Source organism: Watersipora subatra, chromosome 2 (assembly GCF_963576615.1).
Source record: "Watersipora subatra chromosome 2, tzWatSuba1.1, whole genome shotgun sequence".
Taxonomy (NCBI): Eukaryota; Metazoa; Bryozoa; class Gymnolaemata; order Cheilostomatida; family Watersiporidae; genus Watersipora; species Watersipora subatra.
In genome coordinates this window covers 68,900,768-68,915,354 of record NC_088709.1, presented here as the reverse complement: position 1 = coordinate 68,915,354, position 14,587 = coordinate 68,900,768, and the positions used below count along the sequence as shown (strand labels likewise).

Below are 14,587 nucleotides of genomic sequence, written 5' to 3'. Positions count from 1 at the left end.
ACAATTTTTTTGCCAACTGGCAGAACTTTCCAATAGTGAGCCACGAGGAGAGTTCTGATGATAACTCCCTTACCAGCCCTATAGTAGCGAGAGAATCGCCTTTAAAATCTACCCAAGACACTGACAGCGATATAGAGCTGCTATTACCAAAGTAACTAGTCAGAGAGCACTATAATTACACGCTAGTATTTACTTACCAAGAGTATCAGTTTGATTTTATTGTCAAACAACAGCCACATGGGTGAAACTGTTTTATTTACTCCGGTCATCGTTTGTAAAATTTTATTTGCATTCTGTATATTTTATTTGTACACTCAAGTTTGTAATAAATTATAATATATCTATACATGAAATAAAATATATAGTATAATCAAGTTTGCCACAGCGATATCAATAAGTTGTTGTTGAAGAACGGGTCTATGTTGATTAGTTGCTTCTCTGCTTATATTCCTGTCACAGTGAATATTACTACTTGTCTTTAGTTTTTGTAATCAGAATACCGGTAGGAGCTGTTTCATTCTCAATCTGCAGTAAACACAAAAAAAATTAACATGTGTAAAGGAAGTACAAAAACAATAACTGAAGTATTTAATGAACGCGATCAGTTTTTAAACAAAAGAATTAACTAACGCAGTTAATTATGGAAAAACGTATCTGCACTGCAAATCAAATACATATCATAAGGTCCAGATCAGAAAAATTATTGTTCTCAACTTTGGTATTAGAAGTTGATGGAGTTGATTTCGATGCAAAATGACTAGGAGAGATTTTTGCGATGACGATACCATGCCTAATAACTTGTAAAAACCTTGAATAATTTTGTAAAGAACTTTGATGCATTGGCAATGGGCCTAACTCGAAGCCCCGGCGATGATTTTTAAAAAGTTTTGGAACTCGGCTACATTTAGTACATAGGCCTAGCGGCTATTTTGCGATGACACCATTCTGCATATCTTGTGACACCTTGAATGATTTTGTAAAGAAATGTGATGTATTAGCAATGGAGTTAACTCAAAGCCCAGGCGAATATTTTAAAAAGGTTTTGAAACTCATCTACATTTAGTATTTATGCCTATCGACTAGTTTTTAAATTTAAAACAGTAGTTATTCTCCCTCTTGATTAAAAATAGAACTATTTTTTGCGGAGTTTAATATTTCGCTGATGTGACTTTTCGCGAAATCATGAATTTTTATATTCATCAAATATTTTCATCATGTAGAGTAACAAAAGTTTCTATTTTAACTTTCAAAATTCATATCACGAAAAATGTTCTTTGTGTAATTCAGATGAGTTGTGAGAAGAAATAAAACGACTGTAAAGGTTTTCATACTTTTTTAAACAACTAAAGGTTAGCAAGCTTTTTTAAACAACAGTAACTTTTCAACTTCATATCACGAAAAACATGTTTTGTTGAAATAAATTAAGAGAAAACATAAAACATCTGTAAAGGTGTTTAAATGTAAATGTGAATTAATTAGCAAGTAATGGCTAACTAAAGTCTGTTTTGCTACAATTACAATGAAAATTTATTTGGCATACAATCAGATTGTTTTAATTTGTTTCAGTGTTGGCATGGTAAGGCGAAAATATTGTATAGCTTGGATAGAAAGCCATAGTAATTATCTAATACAAACAGCCCCGAGTAAAATCATCAAAACTTTATGTACATTTGGTATATATTAATACTTTGTAATAAAACAATATGTTAACTTTATTAGCTATAGTTATTTACAGTAATTTTAGTGTATTTAGTGGTTTTGCTCTGCAAGAAAATGTAACATTACAACATGCTACACGCAGGACTTACCGTAGGGAGTTCGTACCTTTGGGACAGACGTGTAACATAAACATTGAATTTAACTTAAATAATTTTAACTTTCTAAACACATGCTTGAGGACAAGTCTTAGTATGTATTTTACTAAACTAAACTTCAACTTTGGTGTAGGCCAAAATTTTATTTTTGGTTCTTTTTTCGATTTCGTTTTTACTATAACTTATAACGAACAACACTGAACTGGGATACCTAAACACATACTAAAAGTTAGTTATAGTATGTATGTTGAAAAACTTCAACTTGGTCATAGTCTAAAATTTTATCACTCATTTGTTTTCACCAAAACTTAGAACGAATCACGCTGAATTGAGATAGCAAGCATCGTATATCTCTTTTAGGCGTGGTAGGAGAGATTTTTGTGAATGGCGTATCAACATTTATGTTGCAATCAGTACAGCAGCTGCCAAAGTATAATTTTGAGAGAAAATTCTGTTGATACAGTCTGGTGAAAAGGAAATTTGTGCTAGTATGGCAAGGACGAAAATATGTGTTTTATAGAGTAAGGCAAAACTATCTTATTACAGTGGCATCGTGACCTGTGGGCACGCTGTATTAAGTGGTTAGGCGCGTGTCTACAAACTTGTAGTTGCAATCTTTGTGAGATCAAGTCCAGTATGGAGCGTGTTTTTCATTCTTAGATTGCAATCGCTACTGCTGGTCCGGCGAACGACCACAGACCAACATAGAGATTTATATATATATATATATATATGATGTATATATATATATGATATATATATAATTATATATATATATTTATGATGTATATAGTTAAATGAATGTGCGTATTTGACAAATTAATTTGGTATTGTAATGCATAATATAATTTGAATATGAATTGGTTGGCAAATTTTGTTATAAAATATGTAATTCATCTAGAAACACAATCCAGGATCTGGTTACAGGTATAAAGCTTATCAGAATTTGAGCTTTATGCCGTTTTAGGTAGGACTTCTGCTTTGACTTTAGCTTAAAAAGGGATAGCTTGTCTTAAAGATGTCGAAATGTCAAAATGTCGATTTAATGAAATTAAGATCAATAAGAGTCTAAAAATCTCCCAACCAATCGCTTTGCTCGTGTTTGGTCGTAGGTCTAAATGCAAAGTAATCCATTCCCATACTATGAAAAAACCACCTTAAAGATGTGGTTACGTCAAAAAATTTGATTTAATAAAATTAAGACTCATAAAAGGCTAAAACATCAGCTACAATTTGATGTCATTTTTGTCTTTGTAAACCAATCCTGTCCAGATATATATGTGTTTGAATGAGGCCATATTTTCAAAAGCTCACAATCCAGCGGGTGCTTCATTCGCTACGTAACTAGTGATACATCTGAAAAGAGTCCCAGAGCGATAAATATAAGGTAGCTTCATTAGCCAATCATCAGCTCGAAATTTTTGTATAGGTTGTAATTAATGTTCTCACTTGTAAATCGTGTTGTCTGCCATCTCAAAATTAAGGGATTTTACTCTATTATTAAATCGCATGGACATCGATATTTACTAATTTAGTTAACATTGTTTCTTTAATGAATTACTCGATCGACACGTTTTATTGACGAACAACAGAATTGTAAAAATTGCTGTAAAGTTACTGCGAAGGTCTCTTCGAGTTTACTGTGTATCGGGTGATTAAAGTGCTACGGAAGAAGCTAGGAGAATGGAGGTAAATTTATCTTTTACTTTGAATCTCTTATATATATATACATATATATATATATATATATATATATATATATATAACCTGAATGTAAACTCAACAGTATATATATATATATATACTGTTGAGTTTACATTCAGGTTATATTTCCCTGTTTGAGGTTGTAATGTCATTTCCTGTGTGTGCGCTATACGTATGTACAGTGAGTTCTTGACGACTTCCTGTTAATCCATATCAACTAGCGATACAATGGCTAAGGTTGATGGATATACTAAAGGTAATATTTTAGTATTCATTAATACATGTACTAACTAATTAATAAAATTTTAACTTTTTTCTATCACGAATCATTGTTTTATAATTTTTTATCGTTTCACCGAGCTATATTTGCTTCATTTTTTCTGTGGCAGTTTTATTTAGTAAATTAGATTTATGATTTGACTTTAGATGTTCACTTCTTACTTGTAGAAAGTGAAGAAAATCGGTTGATCAATGCAAATCTTTAACTTCCAGAATCAAAGCTTCGAATCGTCGGCTTGGCGTACTTATGCTTTTGTTAAACATTTATTCATTTTTAAATTTACACTCGCAATCTATCTAACTCCCAAATTGAAAGCTTTCAATAAATATGCGTTAGAATGACATATCTATGAATGGTATATATTTATTGCATTTGTTTTATTGATTACAGGATGTGGTCCCACCAGCCTAAGCAGTTTTATCAGTTTGGAAGCTGCCATAAATGATAAAGAGAGACTTGAATGTGTGCTGCATAAACCATGTTTTGTTTGAGTTTGCTGCAGTAGAAGAATTTTTCTCATTGTATCAGCTGAAACTATGTGAGTGGCCACGACTAGACGGATGTTTTTAATAAAAGCTTGATGCTGAGAGGACAATTTTTTTGCTTGTAAAAATTTAAATAATAAAATAATATTGTTTAAGATAACGCAAAACATGATTTGCAGATTGTTGAATACATCATAGCTCCATTTTGCATAGCTCGACAATTTTTTTAGTACTTTAATCAAATGCGACTCGTGAATTTTTTTCTACACATTGATACCAATAATTACACGATAACGTTGACGTCGACTATACAATTTACATGACATTTAGGGATGGTAGTCTGTTTCCCAATCTATTCCATGGTGTAACTAGTTGGACAGTCTAGTGAACTGAAAATGTGGATTTCCGCAGAAGTGAGAATGGTTTCATGGAGAATGTGAGTTCAAATCTAGTTTGCATCAGATTTCTCATCCTTAAAACTCTATCCCTGTATATATTCTTTTCAAAGACGCAGCTGGCTTATTTTACTTACGGTAGTGAGAAACTAGTTTTCGGTGTGGGCAATGATATACAGCCCCACCCGAGGATAGGCATTGGGCATAATGTGGGTGGGGCTTTTGGGAGGCTTTATATCGTTAGTGTTGGTAGCGACGGAACTGTGCCGATACAAAGACCTTGTTCTACATAGTTTGTTTGACAGAATCACCGTAGACCGGTAGAATTGGTAGTCGGTACTAAGATGTTTACACAACATTCAGAAGAAGCTAATAGGACAAGTTTTTAATTTTTCTTGTTTGAGGCCTTTAAGACATTGGTATTAATGTATCTGTAGGTGGATTTAAAATTTTATTCTAGCCATCACAAGCAAATACAAGATAAATAATATGCCAATAAAGCCGTGTAGGACTAGACTTTTATCGCAATAGCCGATGTGAATACGAGAGATGGAGACATGTTGTATCACGCGTTACATCATTTTGGGCAAGTCTGGATATGTTTTTTTGGCCTGAGCGTTTTTACCGGGATCAATTTTTCTCGATTTTAATCTTCAAGTATTTTGACAATGAGATTGCCTAACACATCAAACAACATATCAACTGATATACAAAAAAAAGTCTTTCTTCTAAAAAACTTTCTTCTAAAATCAACACAAATTTGACGCAACCACATCGTTAAGTTATAAAATTATTGCCATCACCCTGTAGGAAATGTTGTCTTCTTTCTTATGGTTTACTGATTCAAAAATCAATTTTCAAACAACTGAAAGTGAAAGTTTTATTGTTTATGTGGTGGTCCCTCCATTAGAGATGATATGAAATGCTCACTGCTCATAATAACTTTTTGAGTTTAGCGTTTGCTGCTTGTACCATTTATAGTCTGTTGTACGATGGCATCTGGAACATTGCCTAGCCGTGTGCAACTCCTGCATTAATCGGGTGCTCATTAAGTACTCCTAAAAACTACACAGCTTCCATCTCTGATAATTGTAATGTTTGCTCGGTGTTAAGGTAACTGGTCAAGTGCCTCATTACATTGATGGAGAAGATATTGAAAGAGCCAACTGGTTACGCTATGTCAACTCTGCTAGATTCCGACAGGAACAAAATCTTGAAGCATTTCAGCAACAAGGAAAGATTTACTACAAAGCGTTATTTGATATTTCTAAGGGTGAGGAAATTATTAATTGAGTTATATCTGCGATGTAAGTACCATTTTTTCCCATATATTCATACATATCATTTAATACTATAGGGAATGAGTTACTCGTATGGTATGGAGATGACTATGCCACAGATCTGGGAGTTAACAAAGAAGAATATGCTGCCATCTCAACTCCTCCAGTCGGTAGGTTGTGTACAGACACTTCACAAATGCATTGTAGATATTTGTTTTCCATTGCAATGTTTGAATTTTATAGTTACCTATCTTACAGCAGTGTAAATTAATTGGTGTTTGAAGGTTGTGCTTTGTGTTCTAGTGCTTTTTGACTCTAAACCAGGAAAGCTTCAGTACCGCCATAGTCAGTGTCGATTATCCACATCATAAAATTACTATTAATGTTAGCTGTAGCTTTGAACCTTTGGTAAAATGTCCACTTCTGAATGGTTGTTCTTTTTCTCTAAAAGCGAGCGGAGAAGAGCTTGGCAATGCTTTTATATTTGCCTCATAAAATTTTTATGAATTGACAACATGATTATGAAATAAATATACAGTTCCCTAACATAGTCAAATAGCTTTTTCTCAGAATTGTTCTTAAACTTCTTTTACATGTAAATGTATTAAAAATAATAAAATTAAACGAGTAACTTTCAAAAATTAATTTTAGTGAAAAATTCAGCTGATCACATTAGGTAGAACAGCACATATTAGACGCCTCACTATACATACAGGCGAAATATATTATCACTACATAATATAGGTGCTTGCTGTGGCTTCATGCACAAACACAGCTAAATGGTGCATTGTGATGACAAATAGATTGACCAATGATAATAGCCCTCAGTTGAATAAAGACCATGATGTCTTGTTGTGATTTTTTTGTACCATTATTGAAATATTTTGTGGATATGAAGAATATAACATAAGCGATCAAATACAGTCATGCTTCGACTTACGAGCTTAGTGCGTTCCGAGACGGAGCTCGTGTGTCAATTTACTCACATGTTGGTGCAATTTATTTATATATAGAACAATTAAATATATATTAATTGGTTTCCATACTCAAAAAAATGCAAATAAAACACTCAAAACAAGATATTGTAACAGAAAAAAAACATGTTGGTTATTGTCATAATTTACCACATACTTTCAAAAAGCAACAAATAAAAAATAATGCAAGGAAATGTGATTAATTCAAATGTAAAATGAAATAGGCCTACGTACATACAATAGCAGCTAACGCTAGCGTTCGCCAGAGAGGGATATTTAAGCTATCCTTCATTTACAACAGTTGACTTTGCTAAATTTAGATTTTATCAAAGTCTTAAAAGACAAACTTAAAAGCAAACCTAAAATCAAACTTTCATTTTTAACTTAATTAACGTAACTGAAATTTCTTTGGCGTTCGTAGTTAAAAGTTTCTCGCTGGTTAGCTAATTTTTCCTTTGTTTTGCTCTCTAACGGTAGCTCATTATGCAGTCCTTTCTGCGCCTCCTTCTGCTTCAAAACATTGTTACAAACCCAGGTTTAGGCACAGAACCACTTTAGCATTTACTTGTAAAACAAGACTCACATTTTATATTCAACTTAGATAGCATAACGAGTCAATTTTTTGGTATTGAAACATTAATTGTAATGTAATTTCCATTATAAAAGTTTTTGGTAGCTTTAGCTGGGCAAAAAAATACTCCATTACAAAATTCCATGGAAATTGATCAATGCAGCAGCATTGAAGTCATTTCATGTTCAATGTATGAATATCTCCTTTTTAAACTCTGGCTATTTAATGAAACACTAAGTGCAGATGCTTTTGCTCGAAACGTTACATTAACTTTGGCCGATCAAGTAACTATGCTTTAAGAGAGAATGAGGTTACAATATATTTTTTCGAAAAATAAAATTTTGTGGCCAAAATTAACTCACTGGTAGTCATGCATGTGACTCAGCTGACCTTTTTTATGGTTTTCGGTTTTTTGAGCTCATAATGTACATATTTACATTGTATAACAGGCTTTTGTTGCAATAATAAATTTGTAAGCAAATAGTTTGTATTTTGCTGGAAATAGTATGAAGATTTTTATAATGCAACTTATATTACTTTCCATTAAACTTGCTACCCAAATAAGGCCTCATTGCTGTTCTACTTATCACTCTGCTTCTCCAAATGTTGCCACAAGGTTATTCATTCGATTTGAACATTGGTCAAATTATCATCATGAAGATATTCTTTCAATATTGTCGTACTATTGCAGATTCTCTGGATTGTATGAAGTATGCAAGAGATATAGCAGCAACTCTGAAATGTGAAGAATGTGACTTTAACTCTACCTTCAATCATCAATCGACTAATACCTGTACGGCTCACACATCCAGTACTGAGAAACCCTATGCATGTACTCAGTGTGACTATAGGTCTGTGCAGCGTGGTAGTCTACAGTCACATATGAAAGCTCATACAGGGGACAAACCCTATGCATGTACTCAGTGTGACTATAGGTTTGCGCACCGTAGTAATCTACCGAGACATATGAAAACTCATACAGGGGAAAAACCGTATGCATGTACTCAGTGTGACTATAGGTGTGCGCAGAGTGGTAGTCTACAGTCACATATGAAAGCTCATACAGGGGACAAACCCTATGCATGTACTCAGTGTGACTATAGGTTTGCGCACCGTAGTAATCTACCGAGACATATGAAAACTCATACAGGAGAAAAACCCTATGCATGTACTCAGTGTGACCATAGGTCTGCAGATAAGGGTGATTTACAGAGACATGTGAAAACTCATACAGGGGAGAAACCCTATGCATGTACTCAGTGTGACTATAGGTGTGCGCATCGTTGTAATTTACAGAGACATATGAAAACTCATACAGGGGAGAAACCGTATGCATGTACTCAGTGTGACTATAGGTGTGCGCAGAGTGGTAGTCTACAGTCACATATGAAAGCTCATACAGGGGACAAACCCTATGCATGTACTCAGTGTGACTATAGGTGTGCGCATCGTTGTAATTTACAGAGACATGTGAAAACTCATACAGGGGAGAAACCGTATGCATGAACTCAGTGTGTACTAGGTGTGTACTAGGTGTGTGCAGAGTGGTATTCTACAGAGACATATGAAAACTCATACAGGGGAAAAACCCTATGCATGTACTCAGCGTGACTATAGGTGTGTGCACCGTAGTAATCTACAGAGACATATGAAAACTCATACAGGGGAGAAACCTTATGTATGCACTCAGTGTGACTATAGGTCTGCTTATAGTGGTAGTCTACAGACGCATATAAAAACTCATATAAGGGAGAAACCCTATGCATGTACTCAGTGTGACTATAGGTCTGCACGGAGCGGTAAACTGCAAACACATAAGAAAACTCATACAAGGGAGAAACCTTATGCATGTACCTACTCAGTGTGACTCTAGGTCTGTACATATAGTGGTAGTCTACAGACACATGAAAATTCATACAGGAGGGAAACCTGATACACTCCAGCATTAAACAGTCTGTGAAATAGCAGTACTATTGAAACTCTGGTTTAAAAGTAGCTTTTTTCTGTTCATGAGCTTGCATGTCAGTTTGTAGCTTATATTTATTATATAGTGACTTGATATCTCAGCTCATTGCACTTACGAATGAATGATTCACTGTGGAATATTTTCTCATATTTCTTTTATCAATTATTGAATTTATTAGGATTTTCTTACATTTTTCATGATAATAAATTATGTATATTGCATATCTGATATGTTCTACCTATGCATTACTTGGGTGCCTAAAGCTTGAGCTCACAAACTGTAGCAGTTATGACTTTTATTTGCTTGCTCATTTTTCGAATGTTAGTTAAATATTTTGCTTCTTAAGTTTTATTTGATTTTTTTCGAACATTGGTGAATTTGACTACATGCACAGTTTAATAATCATAACATTTATCCTGCACACTGAGTGGTTGGGAGACCACCTAAGTTGACGGAATGTAAAAAGCTAATGATTAAGCTTACTAAGTTAGTTGTCATTATTGCATTAAACTCATTCTCACTGTCATGTATTGTAGAGGTCCATAGCTTGATATTCAGTAACTATACTATATCTACTACTAGCTGTGTTACCCGGCGTTGCCCGGGTAATAAAAAAGTCTGGACAGAAAATTGATTTGTCTTTAACATATAACAACATTTACTATTCCAACTTTTAAACAACATATCATGAGAGAAGTGTTTTGTGTAGTTGAAATAAATTAAGAGAAAAATGAAAACAACTGTAAAGGTTTTACAACTTTGTCAAACAACTGCATCTTTCAAGCTGTTAGCCTGGCACATTGCCAATAGAAAATTGCAGTAAACTGCTAGGCTTCTAATGACGGTACTCCATGACATTGCGTCAGCATTGTTGTCCAGCTGCAGTTATTCTAATAATAGTTATAGCCGGAATGCAGACAGACATACGACATACACACAAACATACTTTGAGAAATGTATATCTACTAGCTGTGCCACCCGGCGTTGCCCGTGTAATAGAAGAGTCTTTTGACAGAAAATCGATTTGTATTTAACATATAACAACATTTACCATTCTAACTTTCAAACTACATATCATGAGAGAAGTGTGTCGTGTAGTTGAAATAAATTAAGAGAAAAATAAAAACAACTAAAGGTTTCAAAACTTTGTCAAACAACTGTACCTTTCAAGCTAGTAGCCTGGCATATTGCCAATGGAAAACTCCACTAAGCTAGTTAATAAGGTTAGGCTTCTAATGACGGTAAGCCATCACTTACCATTCCGCATGGTTGTCCAGCTCCATTGTTCTAATAATAGCTATAGTCGGAAAACCAACAGATATAAAGGTATACGATGACAGACCGACTTTGAGAAATATATATATAGACCATACTATAAAAACGGCAATCGTTGTCTTTATGTGTGTGTATGTGTCTGCCTTATAGAGTACCATACTTTTCGGACTATTACCCACTACTAGGTATCTAAGGCGCATTAACGAGAATCTCCGATTACTACACGCCTCTATACATAACCTATTTATAGTTATTACACAAAAATCACGTGATCTCTGGTTAGCGCGTAGTAATTTACATGCAATTAATATTTACTGCCAACGTGTACCCAGAAGGTCCCGTAAACGTTCGTTTCTTGCGGTCACTAGAAAAAACGCAGTTCACACCTACTGAATTTCCACATCAGAAAGATAAAGTAGTTCTTATTCAATGTTGTATTGTCTATGAGTTGCCACACTTCCAATACATAACCCTTTCACTAGCGTCGATGTACAAATTTAGCTATCGGCCTTATGCCTGCCATTTTGGCGATATTGCTTCATGATATTTTTTTCAATTTGAAACTCCATCTAGAACGTTTGTTTTGGTTATAAATTTCATATTGCCGACATGTTAACAAGCACTGTTATGCAAAAAATTCATTGTATCAATACTCTGTGCATTGATAAAGCGATGTGAAGCTACAAAGCAAAGCGATCCTCTACAATGTTCCTTATTCTTACAAAACCATTACTTTTATCGCCATCAGTGTCACTGTGTGGCAGATTCGTTACTCATCATATTATACAGCTCATTGCAAGTGCATGCTTACTTACATTATTAGTCAACCCCACATCATTAACCCATATATGGTCATTATTACCATATATAGTCATTATGCCCTTATATGGGCGAGCTGCAACCTATATAAAGGAAGGCATAGCCCGCAGTGGGGGCAGTTGTTTTGTAGTCTAGTCAATACAATTATACACACACACACTCTCTCTCCTCATTTCTCGCTTGAGCGGTCTGCAAGAATTAATGCAGGATAGTTGACCAGTATAGGCATCATCGGTCAGCTGGTTGACTACGGGGGTCAGCAGCTAAAGGTGCCCTGACTGGGTCGTCCTAATTAGTAGCAGAGAGGTCGACCTAAGCTAATCAGACGACGGACCTTAGGGTTGACGAGGTCTTCTATAATCACATACAGTTATAGGCACGGCAAGCTAATGTAAGCCGACCTGTCGGGTCGCCATTAGGTACACTGGTAGACCAAGACAAAAACCAGTACACTGGTGGCAGCGGTGGGATCGTCTGACCATGCCTGGAAGGCGGTCAACTAGGAGAGAGGCAGCATCAAGCTGATCAGTATGGGCGGATGGCTGACGCCATAACTGAGGCTTTACGGCAATCTCGACCAGAGAGGGACTTCAAGCCCCCTAAGTTTGATGGCAGTGATGATGTTGAACTGTTCATCAGTCAGTTTCAGGAAGTAACTGAAGCTAATCAATGGTCTGCAGGGTCAGCACGTCTGCACCTCAGAGAGGTGCTGAAGGACGGTGCTAAAAGCTGTGGCAGGGGAGAAACTACAGATGCCATCTTTGCAGCCTTGAGAACTAAATTTGGTCTGACAGTTAGAGAGGCCAGGAGTCGATTAAACCTCAAGAAGGAAGTCAAGGTTAGCTTGCAAGATCATGCTGCAGAAATAGAAAGACTAGCCAATATAGCTTATGCTGATCTGCCTGAGCACCATCGTGCAAATATGGCATTAGATGCTTTCTCCATGACATTGGGCAACACCTATCTACAGAGGCATCTGTTAGCGGTGGGAGCACAGACTTTGGGAGAGGCAGTGCAGGCTGGAAATGACTTTCTGCAAATTCAGCCATTTAATCCTCGGTTGACCCAAAGGTCAACCATCATGGCTATAGAAGGGGAGGAAGAGGATGACCCCAAGGCAGCCCAGGTCGACCTCCCACAAGCTACAAAATCGGCTACGTTGGAAGATGTCCTTGTAGCCCTAAAGGAGCTGACCACCTTGACGACAAGACTGGCGGTCAATGGTAGCCGACCCAGAAGCCAAGGTCGGACTACTCCAGAGCCGCAGCAGATCAGAAGGGCGACCAGCTGTTGGGAATGTGGAATAGTCGGACATGTCAGACGACAGTGTCCTCAGATGACAGCTACCCAGCCAGCAAGAAACCAGCAGCAGGGAAACGGACATCGTCCACAGCAGTAGGGGGACATACTGACTGTGGACCCTCAAACCAGAGAAAGCCACCTTGGCAAACTCCACGTCGGACAGGTCGACCTCAGATCCCCCATGGGTCGACCTCAGTCCTACTACAAAACTTCTTTGACTCACTAACTGAGCAGCAAACAGAGGAAATCCAAACCCTAAACCCAGTGGTTACAGAAAAGCTCCAGACAAGGAGACGGCGTAAGAGGTGGCAGCACACCGGTCGGACGACTCAGCAGGTCGGTCCTGAGAGAGTGGCTGCGGACACCCTTTGGAAACCGTACAGTAGTAGCTATTTCTTACCTGGGAAGATTATGGGCCGACCTGCTCATTTCCTGATAGACAGTGGATGCACCTCCAACCTACTCAGCCGTCATGTCTTTGACCGGCTTCCCGCGGGGTTGAAAGCTCAGTTGGTAGAGAGAACAGACTATGGCACGATGGCTGACGGGTCTCGCCTAAACTTTCATGGCATGTTGACCGTACCCATCCGGGTCAGAAGTGTACAAGTGACTGTATCACTTCTTGTATGCCCCCTAAAAGAAGATGCCATCATCGGGATGCCATTCTTGACAGACCAATGCTGTGAGATGAATTTCCAAGAATCCACATTGGTAGTGAATGGTCAGAAGCTGATCTGCACAGATCGGGACGGACGACCCTTGGTGAGCAAGGTGCAGGTTGTCCGTACCATGACACTTCAACCTCGGTCAGAGATGGTGGTTACATGCCGCCTCACGACCCACACCTACCAACCCTTAGGAATGGTAGAGGGATCAGGAGATCGGTACATGGTGGCTGCCAGCCTCCACCTACCTGATGAGAAGGGAAGAGTGGCCCTGCGTTGTTTGAACCCGACAGATTCCCCTGTACAGGTAGCGTCAGGAACTGTGATTGGCAGCTACACAGGAGTCGATGGAACTGAAATCGGCCAGCCCTGGACAGAGGGGGGGGGCCAAAGGGAGTGAGACCAAGCCAGGATACCCGGCCTGACCCAAAGGTGGCTCCTCACGTGAAAGAGCTGTATAGCCAAGCTATAGTGCACTGTAGGAGTGACTACGACAGACAACAGGTAGTTAGGCTCCTTGATCAGTATGCCGATGTTTTCAGTAAAGGGGATGGAGATGTGGGTCGGACTACCTTGGTCCAACATGAGATACCCACGATAACGGATGCTCAACCCATTCGGCAGACCCCATACAGGGTTGGCCCTGAGAAGGAAGCAGAAATAGATCGGCAGGTCTCTGAGCTGGCCAAACAGGGAATGATAGAGCAGGCATATGGAGCTTGGAGCTCTCCTGTGGTCCTGGTCAGGAAAAAGGATGGAACCTGGAGACTGTGCATTGACTATCGGAAGTTGAATGCGGTCACTAAACAGGACGCATATCCACTTCCTCGAATCGATGACAGTCTGGATGCTCTGTCAGGCAGCAAGTTGTTCAGCACTCTCGATTTGATGAGCGGCTATTGGCAGGTACCCCTGTCGCCGGGAGCGCAGGAGAAATCAGCCTTCATCACGAGAAGTGGGCTTTGGAGATGGAAAGTGCTGCCTTTCGGGCTGACGTCAGCCCCTGCCACGTTCCAGAGGCTTATGGAGCGAGTGCTGCAAGGGCTCCACTGGAAGA

The 14,587-nt window shown here is 37.8% G+C and overlaps 1 protein-coding gene across 3 annotated transcripts in view; it reads left to right on the top strand.

The window, feature by feature from the left end:
- Positions 1-9,316, top strand: part of LOC137387048 (gastrula zinc finger protein XlCGF57.1-like) — a 37,729-nt gene extending 28,413 nt beyond the window's left edge. For 2 of the 3 annotated variants that reach the window (XM_068073337.1, XM_068073335.1), the window contains 3 exons: positions 5,792-5,951; positions 6,036-6,128; positions 8,195-9,197. In XM_068073337.1, coding sequence (XP_067929438.1) covers positions 5,792-5,951; positions 6,036-6,128; positions 8,195-9,009 — 1,068 coding nt within the window. In that variant the 3' untranslated portion in view covers positions 9,010-9,197. Of the gene's footprint in view, positions 1-5,791; positions 5,952-6,035; positions 6,129-8,194; positions 9,198-9,288 lie in introns of those variants that run through there. The other variant, XR_010977865.1, reaches the window with a different exon arrangement.
- The last annotated feature ends 5,271 nt before the right edge of the window (positions 9,317-14,587 follow it).